The 25574-nt window shown below is 42.0% G+C and overlaps 1 protein-coding gene across 32 annotated transcripts in view; it reads left to right on the top strand.

Annotated features, from left to right (window-relative positions):
• The window catches only part of kif1aa (kinesin family member 1Aa), a 315620-nt gene that overhangs the window by 267352 nt on the left and 22694 nt on the right, over positions 1-25574 (top strand). For 21 of the 32 annotated variants that reach the window (XM_063046119.1, XM_063046118.1, XM_063046117.1 and 18 more), the window contains 7 exons: positions 3291-3405; positions 5200-5333; positions 9883-9944; positions 13401-13546; positions 15064-15270; positions 20277-20348; positions 22332-22453. In XM_063046119.1, the coding sequence (XP_062902189.1) occupies positions 3291-3405; positions 5200-5333; positions 9883-9944; positions 13401-13546; positions 15064-15270; positions 20277-20348; positions 22332-22453 (858 nt within the window). Of the gene's footprint in view, positions 1-3290; positions 3406-5199; positions 5334-9882; positions 9945-13400; positions 13547-15063; positions 15271-20276; positions 20397-22331; positions 22454-25574 lie in introns of all 32 variants that reach the window. The other 11 variants (XM_063046115.1, XM_063046104.1, XM_063046102.1 and 8 more) reach the window with 1 other exon arrangement.

Genomic DNA, 25574 nt, shown 5'->3' with positions numbered 1-25574 from the left:
TGAAAGCATTTATTCATGGTGTTGAGTCTGTTGTCTTTGTCCTGTCGTTTTGTAATGTAATTTTTCACTTAAGCGGGGGCACTCTGAGCTCACCATTAATGAGAGGTTTCTCCCTGAATGCCTGACCACTTCTCCCAGTCATGAAGCCCATATTGGCAACATGAAGGCACAATCATTTCCCTTTTGAACTGACACCCCCTAAAATTAGGGCTTCCTTCTTCTGCCTACTCAGCGTAAAGAACAATTTGATCTCAGGGCTAGTTCATTGTAAAGGAATATTTATGAACCTCAGGCACACAACCAATAAATCCTAGCTTTTTCACCTCAAGTGACTCTAATTTTTTTTTGTCAACTCATCCCTGGTCGTCCCAATTTTCTACTTAAAAATGAGGCACCTTCCCAGACCATCTCTGAGAATATGATATTGTAATAGCATCCATTGGCTCTAATTTGATCCATTATCCAGCACTTCTGTGTAATCAGCTGCAGCCATGTAAGAAGAGAGGTGCAGAGAACCTGAATTCTGTGTGGCAGGAGACCTACTGAGGCCCAGTATAAATGTTGGAATGAATTCACCTTCTCACATTCTGCTCACTTAGCCAGCATCTTCTCCATCTTCAGGGATTAAAATAGTGTAATCTGAATGATTAACCACAGTTGACAATGGAAGGGAGATGGAGCTGATTATCAGTAGAGAGAAAGATAGGATACTGGGAGAGTGATGTATGGAGGAACTGGAGTAGCATCATTCTAGATATGCTGATACAGGGAGTTGATGGGATGTGGTTACCAAACCCAGCAAAGGGGGAGGTGGCCTAACTGCTACAAACCCATTGTTAAGTGGGTAGGCTTGAAGCTGGGGAAAACAGTGCTGCAGTGTCCTCAAAGGAAAGTTAGCAGAAAGAGCTGTCATCGGTGGTTTGAAAATAGTGATGTACACAGACAGACTCTTTGGTTTAACATACCAAATTATATCCAACTCTTGAGACAAAGTTGAGGTTGGACCTACCTCATCCTGTTAGGTTTGGTTAGGGAGGGGGTGAAATATTTTTAATGAGACAATAGAAAATCTTCCCTTGAGCCAGCCAAAAATGTATTAGTTACTCCCTTCCAGAATAAAACAAAATAAATGTGAGATTGTTAAAGTCGTTGAGTTGGCTAATGTGACCAAGCAAGTGGCTCACATTAATGTCCCACTGTCCCTGAGAGCCCAAAACCACTGAGCAGCTCATGATCTACAAATACAATCCTTAATTAGTCAGGAAGAGCTTTTGTAAATGCACTGCAGATTATTCAGCCTCTATAAGAGAAAAACACAGGCAAAAAAAATCCAAGTGACTCCTCTTTATCAAAAGTTGCTAATACAAACATTCCATCAACTTAATTTCCCTAGCTCTGTCATGGTGCATTTTAAACATCTCTCCGTGCCTTTTTAACTTATAGTAATAATTCCTAGATGTTTCCTGATAACTAAACTCTCCAAACCCACTGATGTCTTCTTGACTGAAACTTGCATGTAATATATATTCAGGTTCCTGGTTGCGGAGCTGGACGATGGGAATGAGCATTAAAGTTTCCAGTGAAGCAATCAGCCTGCCTGTTTAAGAGTTTAATCTTGACACATGAACCAGCCGAGCCCATTCGATCCCCACCTGAAAACAACTCCACATGTTACTTAAATGAAGGGTTGTAATCCGTATAAAACTGTAATGGACACCCCTATGTCCGGCTGTCCCTGTCTTTGTCCTCTGCTGCATAATAAATCCCTTGCATTCTGTATGTCTTTTTGGTCTTTGCACTTCATGCCCATGTTTTGTGTCTTTTTCATACAAGCTCTTTATGCATATCCTTCCTGTTGTAGTGTGTTCCACAGATGCTGTGTGCTGCTCTTGCCATGCTACCTGTCTTCATCTGACATACTATGTTCTTGTCAATAGTTGCCTTGCACTCCTTGCCTTTCACTGATAATTTGAGCAGTGAAAGATCGATTTATAAAACTCCAGCATTTAAATTAATTCCAAGGCAACATGCATTTTACATTGTCAAAATGGTGTTTGATATCGTAAATGTCATCAAATTGTTTCTTGTTTTCTCTACAAGTAGCGGAGTTCAGTTTTATAGATGTGGGGATTGATAGAACTGTCTCCTTATAATTCTAATCACTAACACCTGATGGTTTTCCTATTTTTGTGACTATGGGTCATATTGTCCCTCTGAACACTTTCGAGTTTACGGAAGTGAGCCAATGTTTTTCTCATTGCTGGGTGTAACTGAAGATTTGATGTAGAATATAGAACAGTGCAGCACATAGAGCTGAACACGATTCTGAATCAAACTAAATCTCTCCTGCCTGTACAGGATCCATATCCCTCCATCCCTGCATATTCATGTGGCTATCTGAATGCCAGTAGCATATCTTCTTGCTCCGCCATTGCTGGCAGTGAATTCCAGACATATTATCCTTTGTGTAATAAAAACTTGCCCTGCCCATCTCCTTTAACTTTCGCCCTCTCAACTTAAATGCATGCCCTCTGGAATTTGGTATTTTTATCCATGGCTGTCTACCTTTCATAATTTTATAAATTTTTGTCAGGTCTCCCATTAGCCTCCAACGTCCAGGTAAGACAATCCAGGTTTATCCAACCACTCCTTCAGCACCTTTTCCAAAGCTTGCACATCCTTCCTGTAATGTAGTGACCAGAACTGCATGCAATACTCCCAAGCGTGATGTAATCAAAGTTTTATATAGCTGTTATCCTTTGCATTCCCTAATTACCGGAATCAGAGAGGTAATTGCCTGCCTTGTTTAGCAGACGATAAGGGACAGTAGCTCAGTTTCTTTACACGGCACTTTAGTTATCTCTCAAGAGTTATTAGGGTCTTTCACATGTATTACAAACCCTTCCTCCATACAATTTTCACCTATCCCTCTCCCTGTTTCCCAATTTAACTGACTCCCGTTCTCCCCTTTCACAACTTATGATCATGACACCTGCAGGTGAATAATTAGCCAACAGTACACAGAGCAAACCATTGGGCATGTTCCCTTTGCCTGTTCTAAGAGTCTTCTCGAGGAAATAACATCATCAGTAGCTGACATAATCAACAAAACTGGGTTTATGTCATATTACTCATTCAACAGCCAAAAATGTTTACAGATTTTCTATAAACTTTTGTGACTAGCATATCTCCCATTGATTCCTGTTATTTGTGGAAGAAAACAAAAAACAAAATAGCTGAGTGGCGTTTGGAAAGTGGCATATGCTGACTGGATAGTGCCCTTTTTGCAGAACCTTTTACCGATTTGAAGCAGGCTGGGACAGCTCCATGCACAACTCCCTGCTCCTCAACAGAGTGACCCCATATGGAGAGAAGATATACATGACGTTGTCTGCGTATTTGGAGGTAGGAGCTTGCTTTAATAAAAAGAATGTTTCCTGTGAATTTTGTTCTCTTTAATGGTGTGGGTGTAAGAAGTGAAACAGTTTACATTTCCCATACACATTTCTCAGCACATCCATGTAAGTATCAGCACAGATACCAGTAAACATTTCAAGGAGAATGGGTTGAATTAAATTTAAAATAGATTAGATTATGAAGACACGCAGTCCTCTTTTATTGTCATTTAGTAATGCATGCATTAAGAAATGATACAATATTTCTGCCAGTGTGATATCACAAAACACAGGACAGACCAAGACTGAAAAAACTGACAAAACCACATAATTATAACATATAGTTACAACAGTGCAACAATACCATAACTTGATGAAGAAGTCCGTGAGCACAGTAAAAGTTCAAAGTCTCTCAAATGTCCCACATCTCATGCAGAGGAGAGAAGGAAGAAAACCTCACCCTGCCATGCCCAACCACAATCCGTCTCCGAGTCATCCGAAAACTTCGAGCCTCTGAATCAGCTCTCCGACACCGAGTACTGAGCGCCATCTCTGTCCGAATGATTCAACCTCAATTTCGGTTGCCAACAGCAGGCAAAGCTGGGGATTTTGAGGCCTACCCTCCGGAAGATTCCCGAACACGCAGTAACAACAGCAGCGAACGAGTGTTTCAGAAATTTCTCCAGATGTTCCTCTGTTCTTTCATGTTCCTCTCCATCAAATCAGAATTGTCCACGGCCCCTATTTAATGGATACGATATCATTTTTCACCGGAGGGCTGCACACGCGGGGTGGGAGGAGGCTGCTATTGCCTCCTCCCACCGTCATTCTTTACACAGTTTCATCAAAAAACATTCAGAAGTACAGTGTGAATTAAATAAAGGAGAAAGATCTGTTTGTACAGTTTCATCAAATACTTTCAGAGAAAGCAACATCAGCTCAAACAGAAAATAAAACACTTTCAAAATTCCTTCATTTGTGATTAGTTCCAGGGCAGATTCAGCTCTGCTGCAGGGTGAAACATCATCTAGCTTGCATCATTAAAACCACGTGGTCAAGTTAAATACAGAGTAAAACTCCATGCAATTTGTCCCATCAAGTAAAGTTCTGGATCAGATAAAGCACAGGTTGGACATAAATCTCCCTCCACAGATTCAGCAACACATAAAAAATGCTAGCCGTGGAAGTTGGAGGCAAGTTTGATGAAATTGCCGAACTCAGGATGGGAGCAGAAAGCAGTACCAATGCAATGGTCATTGTAGCAGAGGAAAAGTTGAGGAGCATTACGATTATAGGCTTGGAACATGAACTGTTCCATGTAGCTATTGAAAGGGCATGGGTAGCCAGGGACCATGTGAGTGCCCAAGGCTACACCTTTTGTTTGTAGAAAGTGGGAGGAGCCAAATGAGAAATTGTCAAGGGTGAGGACCAGTTCCGCCAGACAGAGGAGGGCAGTGGTGGAGGGAAACTGATTAGGCCTGTTGTCAGGAGAGAAGCAGAGAACCTTAAGACCTTCCTGATTGGGAGAGGAAGTTTATAGGAAATGAACATCCATAATGAAAATAAGATGATCTGGGCTGGGAAACAAAGTTATTGAAGTGAGGGAGAGCACGTGAAGTGTCACGGCTGTAGGAAGAGACTGAAATGAGAGGAAGTAACATTTCTTAATTCCTTTTATCAGACATCCTGCAACTTCTCCTTTGTAGTTTTTCAGGAATTTTTCTGTTTTGGCTGTCTGTCGGTGAGCAATTGAATTACTTCCCTGGACAACTCAGTTTTTATAAACACTTTTTTAAAATTGCAGATGGAGAACTGCACACAGCCCACTGTCATCACCAAGGACTTCTGCATGGTTTTCTACACCCGTGATGCCAGGCTACCTGCCTCCCGCTCCATCCGTAATCTCTTTGGCAGTGGAACCCTCAAACCTTCAGAAAGGTAGGTATTTGCCAACTGCCGACAGCCTTCAGCTGGTCTCAGGTGCTCGTCTTTCCTCATGTAATGTATACCGTGGTGTAGTACACAGATGGAGAGAGAGAGTTGCCTGGCAGCTCGGTGGTCAGTGTGCAAGGAATTAAATTAAAGCTCAAATTGATTGCATTACTGAGGTTATAGCGGGGAAGAAATAGGCTGAGATAAAGTAGGATTTGGATTGGTTGGATAGATCATCGAGTTCTAAAGTTCGCTTTGCTTCATTCACAATCCCACATTACATCATAGAAGCAAACTCTTAATCTTTCAGTCTACCTTATCATGGCTGATACATTTTATTTGACTACTTGCTCTGCAACCGTAACATGATATTCTGCTTTTTCATTTGGTTTCAGCTTTGCACTACCTCAGTGTGCTTGTGGACAGAATGATCTGTCCAAGGCTTTTCACTTTATCTCAGTATACGTACAATAATAAACCAGTTATCAATTACCAATAAACTAAGTATGAAAATTGGAACCCATCTTTTCACCAGATCGGGCTATAAATTTGTATGCTAACACCCAAAAAAGAGATTTTGCAAAAATGAGTTTCACATTAACATGGACGTAACAGACTTGGCATACATTGTACTGGAGATTATCAGCAATTGTGATTAAGAATTTGTTTTGCTGCAAGAACTTTGTGCTTTCTTGGTGATTTTACTGGTGTCCACAACATTCACAAAACTTGGAACAGCAGTGTAAGGCTCAAACATTCGTTTCTAATGGGATGTCGTACTGCATTGATCTTAATAAGACTGGGATTGCTCACTTACAGAGAAAAAGAGCAATGTTAATAACACTGCAGCATTATTTAGATTAGATTAGATTCAACTTTATTGTCATTATGCCGAGTACAGATACAAAGCCAATGAAATGCATTTAGCATCTGACCAAAAATGCAAAGAATAGTGTTATTTACAAAATAACTGCAAATAAAAAAAGTGCTACAGCACACAAATATAAAAGTACTGAGACAGTACAATACGCTTAGTGCTGTGAAGAGAGGTTCAGCAGTGTCACAGCCTCAGGGAAGAAGCTGTTAGTCACATCCTTCCCACAGGCAATGGCAGAGTAGAGTGTAACTCAGCAAAACAAACTTAAAGAAAATGGCCTGACTCTGATCACAGCATGTGAATGCGCTGGAGAGTGTCTAGAGGAGATCCACTAGGATCTTGCCAAGGATACCAGAAAGAAAAGAGACTTGAAAGCTTTGGTTGTTTTACTTGGAGCAAAGTAGGCTAAGGGAGGGCCTGATCGAACTGTATAAAATTGTGAGCATTAATAGAGGCAAAGATAGAGTAGAAAATAAAATACTTTTCACCATGGAAGAACTGTTTAAGGCTGGAGGGCACATGTTTAGATATGGATAAACGTTTAAAGGGATTTGAGGAAGAGTTATTTTCATGCAGAGGATGATTGCAATCTGGAACACATTTCTTGAGAAGGTGGTGGAGGCAGATACTCTCACAATATTTAAGAAGAATCTGGATGAGCACTTTAATCTTCAATACATAGTAGGCTGTGGACCAGCTGCTAATAAATGGGACATTGTCATGTAGGGGTCTTGTTTATTTGCCAGTCGAAAACTGCTTCCACCATGTCGGTCGTTGATTGGCTCGTTTGTAATCTGTAACAGCTCTTTCCCATCAGTTGATTTATGAGGTGTCCGATTTCAAACACCTCAGGTATAAGAATAGCACATGCAGAAGGCCTGTTCTCTTTTTTTTGTCCCTAGGGCATGCTTCAAAAAACAAAAAAATTGTTCCAGACACATGCTCTTAGCTAAAATTCTGATTGTTAAATATTTAGTGTTGTAGTTTGTGTAACTGGGGCGGGGGGGGGGGGACTTAAATGTTTGGTCAAATCTTTTACTATTTGTAAGTAAGTGATTAATATGCTTATTTGAAGCCAGTGTTTTCTGTCTCACTCACCAAACCCGTGAACCTACTTCCACGTTATCGATATGCATTAAAATATACTTTAGCTGGCATAGCTTTATTGGGTTGAAGGGTGTGTTTCTGTGATGTGTGATAGAAATATGTGGCTAATAAAAATCATAGAACTGCGGATGTCGAAATCTGAAATGAAGAAAGAAACGCTGGAAACACTTGGCAGTTCAGGCAGCATCAGTGGAAAGGGAAACAGTTAACATTTCAGGTTGGTCATACATTGTCAGAAATTGGTAAAGAGAACAAGTTCTAAGTTGCAGAGAAGATGGGGAAAGATGGGTGGAACAACAAAGCATTTCTGGGTAATGTGTGGTTGCTGTAGGAATGAGTTGGGAACGAGGTTGTCATGGTCCGGATCAGGGTTCCTTTAAACTTACTTTGTTTATGTTACGATCCGGACCATTGACTCCCTGTTTCCCTTTGGTTCCCTGTTTTCCCGTGTCCCTCGACCTTGGAGGCAATTAACTCTCGGCTGAACTGGTAGTTTATAGTCTCTGGCTTTCAGCTGTTCGGCGCGAGAGTGTTTGCAAAGTCACCAAAGGTACGGCGTGCCAATGTCATCTGGCCGGAGCAAGCCTAGTCTCCGCCCGAAACGAATGCTGGTGATTCGCCTTTCCTCACCGGAGCAACCCTGTCAAGGTACCTCGCCAAAGCGAGCCTGCAAAGTTTCCTCACCGAGGTGGGTCAGTCAGTTAACCCGCCGGAGGGAATCAAGAACCGCTGTCTTCTGTTCCTGGGCCGAGTTGAGAGCTTGCCACTACCCGGAGGCTCCAAGTCAAGTCCTGGCTCCGGGGGCATTCAAGTACCAAGTTAAGTCCCATCCCTGGCGGCATCCAAGTACTGAGTCGGGTCCCGGCCCTGGCGGCATCCAAGTTCTGAGTCAAGTCCCAGCGCTGGCGGCATCCAAGTTCCAAGTCGAGTCCCGTCCCTGGCGGCATCCAAGTTCTGAGTCGAGTCCTGGCCCTGGCGGCTTCCAAGTTCCGAGTCAAGTCCTGGCCCTGGCGGTCTGTTATTACTGTCCTACCCGCGCCCCCCCCCGTCTGAATCCCTTCTGTGCCTCTCTCGCCTCTAGCCCTCGTCTGCACCTCGATCTAGTTCTATCACCGGAGCTAGATAGGTAGTGTCTGGTGTTCTTTTGTTTTGGTCTTGTCTTGTCCTTGTCTCTGTGGGGTAAGTCAGGCCGTCTTGCCGTTGCCCCGCAGGGGGTCATGTCTTGTCGTGTCTTGTCCTCGCCTCCGTGGGGTAAGTCAGGCCATCTTGCCGTTGCCCCGCGGGGGGTCATGTCTTGTCGTGTCTTGTCCTCGCCTCCGTGGGGTAAGTCAGGCCATCTTGCCGTTGGCCCATGGGAGGTCATGTCTTGTCGTGTCTTGTCCTCACCTCCGTGGGGTAAATCAGGCCATCTTGCCGTTGCCCCACGGGGGGTCATGAGTCCCGGCCCTATGTCCTGTACCCAAGGAGGGGTCCCGACTCTGTGTTCTGTGTATGTGTTCATGGTTGCATGTACCTGCTCTCCTGAGACTGAGGCTTTGTTTTTCCATGTTCCTCCTCTCCCTAGCCCATGTCATGTCCATGCCGGGTTCTGGGGTCCGAGCCCGAGGCAAGACCCAGGTACTGTGTCCTTGCCCAGTTCCTGGCTTGGAGTCCATACCGTAGCCTCTTTATGTCGCCTCTAGTTCTGGGATCCTATTCCGAGTCCTAGCCCAGACCCCTAGTCCCAGCCTAGCCGTAGTCCTGAGTCCTTATCCAGTTCGCTATTCCTGCTTCTGCTTTGCTCTCCTGGTATCAAACAATAAACTCAATTTTAATTAACCTCAAAAGATGTGTCTTGCATTTGGGTTCACTCTTGCTCCCAATGGCCCACCACTGTGACAGAGGTATTATATCTAATTTGTTAATTAAGACAGTTAGAGAGAAATGAACATGAAAATTACTTGTAGTTATCTTTACACTCAGAGAATCATTAAGCTTTTCAATAATTTACCAGTGATAGACGAAGTAAAATAATTGATCTCCTTTTGGAGAAATAGCCGGAGGAGGTGGATAGGTAGAATTCTGCTTGGGGTGTTAATACCATTTTCCTAGAATTTAAAAAAAAGCTTTACCTTCTGATTGTCAGACAAGTTTAGGAAAAGATCATCTCAGATCAGAAGAGCGGGTACAATGAAAGTTAAACAAACTGCTGGGGGAGTTCAGTGGGACAGGCAACATCGATAGCCGGAAATGGAGTGGACATTTCAGCTTGAGACCCTTCATCTGGAGACCTGTCCAGATGAAAATGTCAACTGTTCTTTTCCCTCAGCAAATGCTCCAGATTCCATCATCTGTGTCTACAGTGAAAGCCATTCTTCTCTTCATTGACAAATCTACCAGATGCGTTTTCTTCCTTCTTTGCATTTGCTGTCAAGCCTAGAGCCTGTGTGGGTGAAACTCCCAACAATGGATAGCACTAATTGGGAAAATACCCTGTAGTTTTACCTGTGGTGTGTAAGATTATGTTGTGCAAGGTTTTGGAATCAGTCAAGTTTATTGAAGAGTTCATGTCCTTTTGTTTTTATTCTACAGTAACCGAGTGACTGGTGTGTATGAACTAAGCCTGTGCCGGGTGGCAGATGCTGTGAGCCCAGGTAAGATTGGTCGCTGTTTAACTAGTTAAACCAACAGTATGAGTTTACTTTGAGAAGTTTGTCAGGTTTAACATCTTTTTGTTCCAGTTTGTATACCAGAGATTGACCGCATGTGATTTAACTTCCAGAAGGGGAGAAGTATCAAGCATTGATACAGAGGCCAGTCAACCAGATCATTGATTCAGACTGCACACACTGCCTCTGTTCCTGCGAAAAGACATGTCAACCTAGAAGAGCAGTGAAAGGTCATTCAGAAATGCAGCAGCCAGGAGTCACTTGAGCACAGAGTGCCCCATGGGTATAATGGGAGTATCAAATTGCAGGGTTGCACTGTGGGCTGCGGATTGTTGAATCAGTAACTATCCCCAGGACTGCTTCAATGCCTGACACTCTAGGTTTTTAAATGTGAATGGGCCACCACTTTACAGAAAAGGACAGATTGGTAGACATGAACTTAAATCCTAAAATGCCAAAATCTGCAGACTAGATAACAATGAAGCTACTTCCCAGTGATGAACCATCAGTAGTTGCTTCACAGGTCTTGGGGCACAGGTTGAATGTTGACTCCTTTTGCCTTCTGTGTTGAGTTTACACATCTATCCATAATCGGACAGGTTGCTCTTCTCACATCCAAAGCATATTGTCAGAGGGTTACCCTTTCGTGTAGGTTTGTGGTCAAAAAGAATTACAAGGAGCATTGGTTAGCACTTGTAAGTTGCAAGTGAAATAAGGAAAGTGGAATAGGACTAATGGGAGGCAAATGGACCAAATGGGTTGAATAGCCTCCCACATCATTATATGATTTACCCATATCCTAAATTGAAAAATACATCAAATCTTTCATTTTCTGAAGAGCACCTCCTCCATGGTCCTCAAGTGTGAATATAATTTATTCCTATAAAATCATCATTTTAACTGCATGAATTCGGCCAGCTAACGAAAGTGTAAGTGGATTCCATCTACAAGATAATTGCTTCATAAAATCCACTAAAGGAACCAAATTGGCTCTATAAAGGTCTCTATAATTTTTTAGTGATGATAATACCTAAATATTTAAAAGAGTCTGTAACTTTAAAAAGAACGTCATCATATATAGATGCAGAATCATTTAGAGGAAATATCCTAATGCCAGTAAAATCCTCCTAGGATCCTCATCATAATATTAAATATGACTGTTTCATCAACAGAATACATGGTTTTGGGGGGCACTGGAGATCTGTTTCAAGCTCTGCAAAGTAACCTTCCTTTGGATAAGGCCAGGTGCATTAGTAGTGAAGGCAGTGAGGAGTGTGGCAGCTTCCAGTGAAATGAAGAACCTTGAGGGATGAGAATAACAAATGCAAGAGGGGCAAACGCCCTGCTTTTAACTTAAAATCCCAAATCTAATATTTTTCTTTGTGTTGAGATCTAGTTTACAGAAATAATGACTTTTTATGTAATAAGAGAATGTGAAATATTGAAATATTCTCCTTTTTCAGAACTTGTTGAAAAGGCTTATTCCTTTTATACAATTTATATCATGGAAAGATACAGCACAAAATCAGGCCTACCATCAATACCCACATACACAAATCTTGTGGTAATCTAATTCTCCCTATATTTTATTACAACACACACAAAATGCTGAAGGAACTCAGCAGGTCAGGCAGCATCTCTGGAAGAAAATGAACAGTCAATATTTCAGGCCAGGACCATCCATCAGGACATTATCATCTTTTCATCATCTATTCTCCCAAAATCCTAGCACTCACCTATACTTTAGGGACTATTTGCAATAACCTACTCATCTGGATAAGAGAGGAAACCTAAGCAGCCAGAGGTGTATAAGATGATGAGAGGCAATGATTGTGTGGATAGTCAGAGGCTTTTTCCCAGGGCTGAAGTGGCTAGCACGAGAGGGCACAGTTTTAAGGTGCTTGGAAGTAGGTACAGAGGAGATGTCAGGGGTAAGTATTTTACGCAGAGAGTGGTAAGTGCGTGGAGTGGGCTGCTGGCAGCGGTGGTGGAGGTGAAAACGATAGGGTCTTTTAAGAAACTCCTGGATGGATACATGGAGCTTAGAAAAGTAGAGGGCTATGGGTAACCCTAGGTAGTTCTAAGGTAAGGACATGTTCAGCACAGCTTTGTGGGCCAAAGGGCCTATATTGTGCTGTAGGTTTTCTCTGTTTCTATGAAGTAAACAAGGAGCATGTGAATAGACTACAGAAGGTCAGATCATATCCAGATGTATGGTACTGTGAGGCAGTGGCTCTTGTGACTCCCCCACCCCTGTTTCAATCGTAAAAAAGACATCATTTTTATTTGAACATGATTTTTAGTTTTCTGTTGCACACTATGTGGAGGGATGTGATTATGCTGCAGAGAGGGTGGAAGGGATTCATTGGGATGTTGGAGGAGGATTGTCGTCAGAAGGAGGGATTGGATAGGTCAGTTTTGTTTCCCTGGAGCAAAGTACTCAAAGGGGTGACATGATAGTGCCACATAAAACTATAGGAGGCATTGTACATAGGGTAGGTGTTTAGACTCCTTTTCACTTGGAAGGGATCTCAAAAACAGGCAGATGTAAGTACAGAGTGAGAGGAAGTTTTCAATGGATCTGAGGGGACACTGTAGTGTAGTGGTTAGCACAAAGCTTTACAGTACCAGTGACCCAGGTTCAATTCCCACCGCTGCCTGTAAGGAGTTTGTACATTTGCCCCATGACCACGTGGGTTTCCTCCGGGTGCTCCAGTTTCCTCCCACAGTCCAAAGCCCTACTGGTTGGTAGGTTAATCTGGTCATTGTAAATTATCCTTTGATTAGGCTATGATTAATTGGGGGGTTGCCAGGCAGAAGGACCTATTCCACGCTGTATCTCAATAAATAAATCTCCCCCTCCCCACTATGGTTAATATCTGGAACTGAATACTAGAGGAGTCGGATACAATTACTACACTTAAGAACAATTTAAGCAGGTACTTAAAATGGGAAAGCCATTGAAAATTAGGGTTGAAGGGCTCACTTCTGTGTTGTATAACTCTATAACTCAATGTTAATGGCTAAATATTTCTGGTTTGAGAGCAACAATCTTATATTTTCTTGATTACTAACTCCACTCTTCATATGGATCTTAACTAATTTTTCCACAATAGTAAAAGTTTTTAAATAACGTATTTAAAACAGCAAAGTCTCAGAATATTGCTGGTTGCGGGCCCTCATGAAAACAAATCAACAGGCCACATTGCAAACTGAAATCAATGCATTGGAGTAAAGTTAGAAATTTAGGAACCTCATCAAATTGTTTTCAGTTACAGCCGAGGGCTGAACCTTGGCAGGTATGGTTAGTAGGACTCCCTGCCTTCCTATGGTTGGAATTCACATTATGTTCTGGATAGCAAAAACGTTCATAGCTCTCCATTTAACAAACTGATTCTAGCACCACTTTGCATTGCACTTAACATAATTCATTATTTGCAGGCATGCAGCGAAGACGCAGGCGGGTCCTCGATACTTCAGTTGCCTACGTCCGTGGTGAAGAGAATCTAGCTGGCTGGCGACCTCGAAGTGATAGCCTCATCCTGGACCACCAATGGGAATTGGAGAAACTCAGCCTATTACAGGAGGTTAAGAAATTCTGCAATTGTCAAGGGAGTCTTGGATGATGGGACAAAATTTTGAACTTTTTAAGAATTTTATTGAAACCTCAGTGATCATATTCCTTCCTCTCCTCCCCTCATAGCAGCTGATGATAAACTTGCAACTGAGGCTCTGATATCTTACCAGAAGTGTCCCATCTTCAAATGTGTGTCCGGAGAGCAAGTGGCTTTCGGACTTCCATTTGATGAGGAAGACAAGGAGTAGCCCCACTTGAGTCAGTGAAGTTTACATCCGGTGGAAATATAATCTTAATGTTTGCACTTGTTTAATGTTGTTCAGCACAAATTGAGTTTCAGATCACAGTACAGTACAGTGAAAGCCAAGATTGAATCTACCCTGTTGTGGGATTCTGTTCACTTTATGGGACTTCAAGGATGCTATTAAAGTACCCACCCCTTTGGAAGTAATCCTATCAATTGGTACTTCATAAACATTTTAAATATTAGAGATAAAAATCATTTCTATTCACCAATGAAACTGGAGTGCATGCTGCTCTATTGTTGAAAGCAATAGTTTCTAGTCATTTCTAATTGAGTTACTCACAGATGGTGGCCTTTTAATTTTGGTTGAAGTGCCTACTCTTTGTGCTGAACTTAGTTCTGCAATTAAATCTCCAACAAATGACCAGTATTAAATAAATAATTGCTTATTTCATGCATCATTGCTATTCTGTTTTAAAACAATCGCAATGATTCCTGGGGAACTTTACATTCAGTAAGAAGCAACTGAGTTTGAATGCTAAAGCTTAAACTAAACAAACTTCTCAAAGCCAAACAAATTTCTGAATACAGTTGATGGTACCCAAACCAGACACACTCACCCTTATTATAGTTTGGAACAACAATTAGCAGTCAAGAAGTGTAAATTCTGAATTGAGGAAATTCTGTACACATTTGGCAGTGAGTTTAGGAACTTCTAGTATCACTCAGAAGAACTTTGTGGCCGGGTTAGGACTCTGGTAGGATAAAGACATGAGACCGCGGGTATTGGAATCTGGAACAGCAAACAACCTGCTGGAGGAACTCAGCAGGTCAAGTAGCATCTGTGAGGGAAATGCCTCAGGTAGATTCCTTTTCCCTTAGAAATGTTGCTCAACCTGCAGAATTCCTCCAGGAGATTGTGTTTTGTACATGGTAGGATAGGGTGTTCTACAAATTTCATAAATGCTTCCTCAAAGAAGGAACTGTCAGACTTACTTCTTCAAGGTGATTCCACTACTGTAGCCAAATGAAACAAATTTCAAAAACTGTTGCTAATATACTTTGTGTTTAGGACTGCAAGGAGTTTGTACGTTCTCCCCTGATTGTATGGGTTTCCTTCGGGCGCTGTGATTTCCTCCCACATTCCAAAGGTGTACGGGTAATAGGTTAATTGGTCACGTGGGTGCAGTTGAGCCGCACAAGGGCTTATTGGGCCAGAAGGAGCTATTATCACGCTGTATCTCTAAAGAAAATAAAATCCTTGCCTTTTATTTGGTTCACAGGTGGAAAAGACAAGACACTATCTACTATTGCGTGAGAAGTTGGAGACCATGTTGAGGTCAGGCTGTGAATCTGTATCCTCATACACCAGTGAAGACCTTAGTGAATCCCAGAGCATCTCATCATATAGCTTGCACTCAACAGGAAGCAATGACATTCCACCCTCCAGCTATACCACCACCGAGCGCCAGAAAGAATTAGCAGCTAAGGTAAGAATTCAAGCAAAGGCTCATTTCCTTTTGAGGACAGGGGACAAGACTTGGTGTATTCATTCATGGAATGGAAATATGGAAATTAAAACCAAAAAGAATTACATCCTTGCTTTTCTATTCTAATCCTCTTGAAATGGATGCTAATATTGCTTTTGTCTTCCTTACCACTGATTCAACCTGCAAGTTAACCTTTAGGGAATCCTGCACAAGAACTCTCAAGACGATTTGCACCCTTGATTTTTGAATTTTCTTTCCATTTAGAAAATAGGCTATACCTTTATTCCTTCTATCAAGGTGCATTACCATACACTTCTGTACACTATATTCCATCTGCCACTGCTTTGCCCATTCTCCTAATTGGTCTAGGTCCTTCTACAGACTCCCTGCTTCTTCAACACAGCCTGCCCCTCACCTATCTTCGTATCATCCACAAACCTGGCCACAAAGCCAATAATTCTATCATCCAAATCATTGACATATAACAGTGGTCCCCAACCTCCGGGCCACGGACCGATACCGGGCCACAAAGCATGCAAGGGTGCAGCGGTAGCCGGAGCGCACCCAGCACATCTTTAAGAAAAAAGCCCAAATAAACAAGCTAGGCACCTAATTAATTAGCTTGTTTATTTTGGCTTTTTTCTTAAAGATGTGGTGGGTGCACTCTGGCTACTGGTGCACCCCTGTATGCTTTGCGACCCGGAGGTTGGGGACCACTGTCATATAACATGTAGAGAAGTGGCCCCAACACCAACCCCTGCAAAACACTGCTAGCCACCGCAGCCAAATAGTGAAGGCGCCCTTTATTCTCAGTCTTTGCCTCCTGCCAGTTAGCCAATCTTCTATCCATGCAAGGATCTTTCTTGTAATACCATGAGCTCTTAACTTGTTAAGGAGCCTTATGTGTGTACTTTGTCAAAGGCCTCTGATAATCCAAGTAAACAACATCCACTAACTCTCCTTTATCTGTCCTGCCTGTTACTTCCTCAAAGAATTCCAACAGATTTGTCAGGCAAGATTTTCCCCTTAAGGAAACCATACTGACTTTAGCCTGAAACATTTATTCTTGCCTTTTCTTCTGACAGGACTATACAAATTCTGCGCTCCCACTTACTAAGAACACCTTTGCCAGAGAACCACCTATTCCAACCCACACTTGCCAGATTCTTTGTGATACGATCCACATTGGCCTTTCTCCAACTTAGAATCTCAACCCGAGGACCAGACCTCTCCTTTGCCATAACTACCTTGAAACTAATGGCATTATGATCACTAGATTCAAAGTGTTCCCCTACACAAACTTCTATCATCTGCCCTGCTTCTTTAATAGGAGATCTGTTATCACACTTCTCTCCAGTTGGGACTTCTACACTGATAAAGGTGGTTTTCCTGAAGACATTTGACAAACTCTTTCCCACCCAGCTCTTTTACAGAATGGGAGTCCCAGTCAATATGTGGAAAGTTAAAATCGCTTACTATTATAGCCTTAAGTATCTTGCAATAGTCTACAATCTCTCTACAAAGTTGATTCTCTAAATCCTGCAGATTGTTGGGTGGTCTATAATAAAGTCGCACCTTCCTTATTCCTCAGTTCTACCCATAAAGCCTCACTAAACGAGCACTCAAGTCTGTCCTGACTGAGCACTGCCATGACATTTTCCCTGACGAATAATCCCACCCCTCTGTCTTGAAACCCTCCCACTCTGTTGTGCCTGAAAAAAACAGAATCCCTTAACACTGAATTGCCAGTCCTGCCCCTCCTGCAACTGAGACTCGCAAATGGCTACAGTGTCATAATTCCACATACTGATCCATCCCCTAAGCTCATCCTACAATACTCGCTGCATTGAAATATACACAGCTCAGAACGTGAGTTCCACCAAGCTCAACCTTTTGATTCCTGGCTTTGTATGTAGGCTTAACAACATCTTTCTCCACAACCACGACACTTCCTGTTCTGGTGCTCTGGTTCCCATTCCTTTGCAGCTCTAGTTTAAACGCCACACCCATCATGGATTTTAGTCCTCCGGAACCATTACAGAATGTAGTGATTCTTGAAAAATCAATTCTATTGCCTGCACAGTCTCTTCAGCTACCTGTTTCAGAACCCTGAGGGGTAGTCTATCTGGTCCAGGTGACTTATCTACGTTCAGACCTTTCAGCTTCCCCACCACCTTCTCCTTAATAATTGCAGTTACACTGATTTCTGCCCCCTGACACTCCTGAGTTTCTGGCATACTTCTAGTGTCTTCCATAGTGTTGACTGATGCAAAATACTCTAAGTTTGCCAGACATTTCTTTCTCCCCCATTACTACCTCCCCAGCATTGTTTTCCAGTGGTCCAATATCCACTTTCACCTCTCTTTTACTCTTTATATGTCTAAAAACACTTTTGGTATCCTCTTATATTATTGGCTAGCTTACCTTCATATTTCATCTTTTCTCTCCTTATGACTTCTTTTATTTGTCTCCTGTTGGTTTTTAAAATCTTCCCAATCCTCTAACTTCCTCTTATTTTTTGCTATATTGTACGTCCTCTCTTTTGCTTTTATGCTGTCTTTGACTTCCCTTGTCAGCCAGGGTTGCCTCATCCTCCCTTTAGAATATTCTTCATCAGTGGGATGTATCTGTCCTGTGCTTCTGAATTGTACCCTGAGACTCCAGATAGTACAAAGTCAGCATGGTTTCCTTCAGGGAAAATCCTGCCTGACGGACCTGTTGGTATTCTTTGAGGAGATTACAAGTAGGATAGATAAAGGGGATAAAGTGGATGTTGTATATTTGGAATTTCAGAAGGTCTTTAACAAAGTGCCACATATGAAGCTGCTTACCAAGTTAAGAGCCCATGGTATTACAGGAGAGTTACTAACATGGTTAGAGCATTGGCTGATTGGTAGGAGGCAGCGAGTGGGAATAAGAGGATTCTTTTCTGGTTGGCTGCCAGTGACTAGTGATGTTCCGCAGGGGTTGGTGTTGGGACCACTTCTTTTTATACTGTATATAAATGATTTAGATGATAGAATAGATGGCTTTGTTGCCAAGTTTGCAGATGATACGAAGATCAGTGGTCAGGTAGTGTTGAGGAAACAGATAGGATGCAGAAGGACTTAGACAGATCAGGAGAATGAGCAAGCAAGTGGCAAATGAAATACAATGTTGGGAAATGCATGGCCATGCACTTTGGTAGTAGAAATAAATATGCAGACTATTCTCTAAATGGGGAGAAAACAGAGGAATCTGAGATGCAGAGGGATTTGGGAGTCTTTGTGCAGAACATCCTGAAGGTTAACCTACAGGTTGAGTTGGTGGTGAGGAAGGCAAATGCCAGGTTAGCATTCATTTCAAGAGGTCTAGAGTACAAGAGCAAGAATGTGATGCTGAGGCTTTATAAGGCACTGGTGAGGCCTCACCTTGAGTATTGTGAACAGTTTTGGGCCCTTCATCTTAGAAAAGATGTGCTGGCATTGGAGAGGGTCCAGAAGAGATTCACAAGGATGATTCCAGGAATGAAAGGGTTATCATATGAGGAACGATTGATGGCTCTGGGTCTGTACTCACTGGAATTCAGAAGGATGAGGGGGATCTCAGTGAAACCTTTCGAATGTTGAAAGGCCTAGACAGAGTAGATATGAAAAGAATGTTTCATGTGGTGGGAAAGTCTAGGACAAGAGGGCACTGCCTCAGGATAGAAGGGCGCCCTTTCAAAGCAGAGATGCAGAGAAATTTCTTCAGCCAAAGGGTGGTGGATTTGTGGAATTTGTTGCCACATGCAGCTGTGGAGGTCAGGTCATTGGGTGTATTGAAGGCAGAGATTGATAGGTTCTTGATTGGACATTGCATCAAAGGTTACAGGGAGAAGACCGGGAACTGGGGTTGAGGAGGAGAAAAAAAAGAATCAGCCATGATTGAATGGCAGAGCAGACTCAATGGGCTGGATGGCCTAATTCTGCTCGTATGTCTTAGGGTCTTATGGTCTTACTACTTTTCTGCTGTCACCCCTGCTAGTGTCCCCTTCCAATCAACTGTGGCCAGATCCTCTCTCATGCCTCTGTAATTCTCTTTACTCTACTGGAATACTGTTACATCTGACTTTATCTTCTCCCTCTCAAATTGCAGGCTGAATTCAATCGTATTATAATCTCTGCCTCCTTTATGTTAAGTAAATCTGCTTCATTACACAACACTTAATCCAGAATTGTCCAGAAATGTGTATCCTTGGAGGTATAGTAGAGAGGAATTGTTCAATTCTGGCAGCACAGATAGAGAAGGTGGTAATGAAATCATACAGGATGTTAGCATTTATTTACCCAGGTGTAAAATATAAGAGCAATATAAGAGGTCATGTTACAGCTAGAGTGCTATGCACGATTCTGGTTGCTGCACTATGGGAAGACACAGATGGGGTTCACTAAAATATTGCCTGGGATGAAACAGTTCAGACTGGTTAGGCTGGAGTATGTTTTCCTTGAAGCAGAGAAGGGTGGGGGTGTGTACGTGACAGGTATACAAAATTATAAGAGGCATCGATAGGTTTGATTATAAGAGATCTGAAACCAGAGGGCATCGGTTTCCAATGACGAGTGAGAGGGTTAGAAGGAATTAGAGGAAAAATGATTTCACCCAGAGAATCTGGAACACACTGTCTGGGAGGATGGTGGAAGCAGGGACTCCCACAACATTTAAGAGGAATCAAGATGTGCATTTGAATTGCCAAGTCATTGAAGCCCATAGACCAGGAGCTGACAAATGAGATTAGTATAGTTAGGTGCTTAAAGGACATGGAGAGCCATAAGGCCTGGTTCTGTGCTGGAAGACTCTATAACTCCGTAAAGGAGGACTGCCGAACAGGATGGTTGATAGGAGCGAGGTATACAGCATCTAAGAGCTATTGAAAAGGATGGGATTCCATATGGGATCATTGATAGAGGAAAGGTACAATGTGCAATTAATATGCTTTATTGAAAGGAATTCTAACCACAAACTAATGGGTGTTTTCTGCCTTACAGTGCCTCCGACTCTTGTCCCACACATTCAACAGGGAATATAGCCACGTCTGTATCAGTGCCAGTGAGAGCAAGGTATCTGAAGAGTTGGTGTATTGTCAAATTAACACAAGCCTTGATGGAGTGAGTGTAGTGTGTGTGTGTGTCTGTGTGTGTAAAAGAGAGCAAGGCTAGCCCACATGAGTTGGCCATTTATCACTAAACTGTTTTGAGTTTAGCAAGGAAATTAATGAGCATCAAATAAAACCCAAGTAGTATATCATTGCCACCATGTTACAAGAAGTATGAGACTGGATTGTTGATTGAATGCATCTCCTTGACAACAAACTCAGTAGAGGTCAAATGATTCATCAGGGTAAATGGCACAGGAACTTCAGACCAAGTTTCCTCTCTGTGTTGACTCGGTAAAGGTCAGGTTCAGCCGCAAATCATTTTGACATAAATCAAATGTATGTGTTAGAATTTCACTCAAATTTGTTTAAATATGTCTTAATGTTTTATTTCACTTCTATCTCTAATGGATGTATGAAGTTTATTTTGTGAGTTCATTGGGATCTCGTTTTGGGCAGTAATTAGTACATAATTAATTCATAGAGGGAGTAGCATGCTGTTCAGTGATATATACCATTAGAAGCAAAGGACCTATTACCGAGCTTTTCAAAAATAACACCATGAGCAACCTTCCAGTCACTAAAGCACTTGTCCACCATTACCATTCAACCAGACTTGGACCCAGTCTCCTACTTTCCCTTTGATTCCACGGGCTTTTAATTTACTGATCAGCATGTCAGTTAGTTTCCATAGATCATGTAGACAGTATGAAAGACATGACAGTCATTAAACCCTCCTTCCACAGAGAAATATATTAACAAAAATGAACTGTCATTGAAAAATGACCTTCATTTAATAGATCCATAGGGGCAATTTTTGATTGGTCTGTTCTTTATAAATAATTATTTCTATTGTCCTTCGGAATTATTTGAACTGTCCCACCACATGTGTCAAGTTGACTAGCCAGTGGGTGGTCAACTCTTTCTTCCCTTCTGAAGCAAATGTATAATGTCGATAATTCCTCAGCTCCCCATCAGCATATTTCCAGGCAGAAAGGTTTGGAGAATAAAAGCCAGAACTTATGCTGTCTCCTTCCCTTGTTTCCTCTAAACACCTGGGCAACACAATCTCCAAGCCGAGCATTTTAGCAAACTTAAAAATGCTAAACCCTTTAATATGATATGCCTATTTTTTCACATTTAAAAGTTTAAACTTCAGCACCCTCAATACTTTTTGTGAAGATCATTTTAACATAATCATCTAAAAAACCTTATCCATGGTCTTGTTGCTCTCCCAGTGTTGGATAGCAGCCAGAATCACTGAGTCCAGGGTGAGTCTTTGTAAAGGGCAGAGAAACTAACATCAACGTGAGGTATACTATTTCCATTGTTATCATAAGTGCCTTTTTTTTTTATCTAATATGCTTTAAAGAGTCATTGTATTTTTTGTTAATATATTTTTCTTTTCCTTCCTGACTTATATTTTAATTATCTCCCTGTACTTTCTATACAGAATGCTTTCTGCAGCATTAAATTCTCAGCATCAGACATGAAACTTACTGTCAGTGAAAACCAGATAAAGGAAAACACAAAGCAGTAGAATGAATATGATGATAAAATTAGGTCAATCGCAGGCAACAAAGATGCTGTCTGCTTTTGGTCCATAGAAGTAGCTTTCTATTCGAGTTAGAGGTAGGGACATTGCATTTTTCCTCCACAACAGAAACAGAGGGAAATGTCAGCATTCTAACTCCAAGATTTGGGTGTTGGGTTCAATCATAATGGTGAACGAAGTTGGACAGATTTCTGATTCACGAAGAGCAAATTGCAAAGCAGCCGCAGCTAGTCACCCCCAACCCTCCCAGTGTTGGATAGCAGAGTCACCGAGTCCAGGGTGAGTCTTTGTAAAGGGCAGGGAAGCTAACATCAATGTGAGGCATATTATTTACATCAGATGGTTGTAATAAGACATTGATGCTAAACTTTACTGGGTGCTTCTGTTTTTCAGCTTTCTGAGATGTCTGTTACATTGACGAGGGACACATCATTCTCTGCACTGAGCAATGCCACGCTGCCTCCATCTTCCACCTGTCCCTCTTTACTGGAAGGGCAATTTATCGCAGAGCTGAGGTTAGAATCCATGTATTACTTTTGCTTTTTATCTGTTCTCTAAATGATGTCCGTCAGCCACAGAAAACCCTGTGAATAATGGGTGAGGAGCACCTCTTTGAAGATCAGTGCTGTTTTGGATCCTTGGCAGAGACCATATTTTGACTGAATCTGTGAGAAATATAGAATGCACTAGGATTTGTTACCTCAAAGAGTTGAGCAGTTTATAAGAGTTTGTTGTAGTCAGAAGTATAAGATATAGTAAAGAACATTGAACTAAGATATGAGGAGATTACAAGGAAATGGTACATGAAGGGACATGGGGTATCTGAAGGATCATAAGAATTGGTACTGTACATTAATACATTAAAGTGAGGAGCTTCGGAACACTAAAGCACAGGTTATAAAAGTGTTACTAATTTGAGTGCAACAGCAAGGGCAGTAAAGTTTATCAGATAGTGCTATAACAAGTCAAGTAAACCAAGAACAAGATATACAGTGTGGTACACTTGATATCAATGAGAATATGACAGTAAAGAATATTTGATATATCTTCAGGCATTACAGTGAAAGATAAGTGAATTTACAGCAATGAGTATGGGGTAGATTAGATGTTCTGTGGTATGTTGGTACAAGAGGCCTTACTGGATTACATTTGCAATTCTGAATCCACTGTTTGGCCCCATTATTTGGAGGCATGTGAGGATCTTGGACTGTCATCAGAAGGAGACCCTGTGTTGGGACAGATTTTTTGGTTAGTAAAGCAATGACTTCAGAATCAGAATCAGGTTTAATATCATTGGCATATGTTGTGAAATGTGTTATGCAGCAACAGTATATAGTAATAAAAACTAGAAATTACAATAAGTATATATTAAAAACTAAATTAAATGATTAGTGCAAAAAGAGAGGGGAACAAAATACTAAGGAAATGTACTTGGGTTCATTGGCCATTCAGAAATCTGATGGGAGAGAGGAAGAAGCTATTCCTGAAATGTTGAGTGTGTGTCTTCAGGCTTCTGTACCTCCTCCCTGATAGTAGCAATGAGAAGAGGGCATGGGGATCCTTAATGATGGATGCTGCCTTTTTGAGGCCTCATCTTTAGAAGATACCCTTGGTGCTGGGGGCTAGTGCCCATGATGGAGCTGACTAAGTTTGCAACTTTCTGCAGCTTTTTCCGATCCTGCGCAGTGGCCCCTCCATACCAAACGGTGATGCAATCAGTTAGAGTGCTCTCCACAATACATCTGTAGAACTTTGCACGTGTCTTTGGTGAGATTCCAGTTCTTTTCAAACACCTAATAGCTGTTGCCATGCCTTCTTTGTAATTGTTGGGCCCAGGATAGATCCTCAGAGATGTTGACACCCAGGAACTTGAAACAGCTCACCCTTTCCACTCTGATTCCTCGATGCAAACTGGTCTGTGTTCCCTTGTCTTAGCCTTCCTGAAGTCCACGATCCATTCCCTGGTCTTACTGAAGTTGAGTGCAACCACTCAGCCAGCTGATCTTTCTCACTCCTCGTCTCCATCAACAATAGTTATACAGTCGGCTAATTTACAGATGGAGTTTGATTGTGCCTAGCCACACAGGAGTGGGTGTGGAGAGAGTAGAGCAGTGGGCTAAGTGCACATCCCTGAGGTGTGCTAGTATTGATTGTCAGCGAGGAGGAGATGTTATTTCTGATGCACACAGACTGTGGTCTCCCGGTGATGATGTCAATGATTCAGTTGCAAAGAGAGGTACAGAGGCCCAGGTTTTGGAGCTTTGTGATTAGAACTGAGGGTATAATTGTGTTGAATGCTGAGCTGTAATCAATAAACAGCAGCCTGATGTAAGTATTACTATTGTCCAGGTGATCCAAGGCTGTGGAGAGCCAGTGAGATTGCAACTGCTGGAGGCATATTGTGGTGATAGGCAAATTGCAGTTGTTCCTGGTCCTTGCTTAGGCAGGAATTGATTCTATCCTTGACCAATCTCTCAAAGCACTTCATCACAGTAGGTGTGAGTACCACTCAGTGATGGTCATTAAGGCAACTCGCCTTGCTCTTCTTGGGCACTGGTATGATTCTCGCTCTTTTGAAGGAGGTGGGGACCTCTGACTGCAGCAGTGAGAGATTGAAGATGTCTTTGAACACTCTTGCTGGCAGGTTGGTACAGGTTTTCAGTACCCTACCAAATACACTATCAGGGCCTGATGCCTGAGATGCTTCACCCTCTTGAAGGATATTCTGATGTCGGCTTCTGAGACAGAAATCATAGGGTCACTGGATTCTACCGGTGGCGGGGCGGGGGGGGGGTGCGGGGTTGCATGGATATAGTTTTATTCTCCCATTCAAAATATGCGTAAAAGGCTTTGAATTCACCTAGGAGTGAAGCATCACTGCTATTCATGACCTTAGGTATCACTTTGTAGGAAGTAATAGCCTGCAAACTCCGACAGAGTTGATGTCTATCCTCTTCTTTTTCTTTTTAAATCTTTTAATTAATTTTTCCAAAGTTATAAACAAAATAACAATGTTGATACAAAGAGATTGGAATAATCTTATTGTTAATGAACGTATACAAAAAACATTTCAAATAACACAGGTATTGGGCACTGGTATGGTGTAATTAATCATAAAGAAAAAAAGAAATAAAAAGAAAAAATAATACAAGGAAACTCCCCCCCCCCAAAAAAGAGAAAAAAACTAAATACTAAACCCATGTCTATCTTCAACCAGAATTGCTCTTTTGTTTTTAAGATAGCCTTCTGTAGGTCATACCTGGACTTCTTGTATAGTTCTGGATCACTGGTCTGGAATGCCATAGATGTAGCCCTCAGCAGACTGCAAACCTCTTGTTTATCCACGGCTTTTGATGTCAGTATGTCCAGTATGTTCCCAAAGGCACACACTCATCCCCACAGATGTTGATGAAGTTGGTGACAACTGTAGCATATTTATTCAGACTCAAAGATGAAGCCCAGTCCACTGACTCAAAACAGTCCCGTAAGCGCTTCTTCACCTTCCTTGACCATGCCTTCTTGGTTCTCCCCACTAGTGCTGCAGCTTTTAGTCTCTGCCTACACGTGGGAGTAGACTTCAATGTAATATGACCAAAGTTTTGAAAATAATAAACAATATGCAGGTCAATCCCAGGC

Source organism: Mobula hypostoma, chromosome 4 (assembly GCF_963921235.1).
Source record: "Mobula hypostoma chromosome 4, sMobHyp1.1, whole genome shotgun sequence".
NCBI lineage: Eukaryota > Metazoa > Chordata > Chondrichthyes > Myliobatiformes > Myliobatidae > Mobula > Mobula hypostoma.
This window is presented reverse-complemented; position numbering and strand designations above follow the sequence as displayed.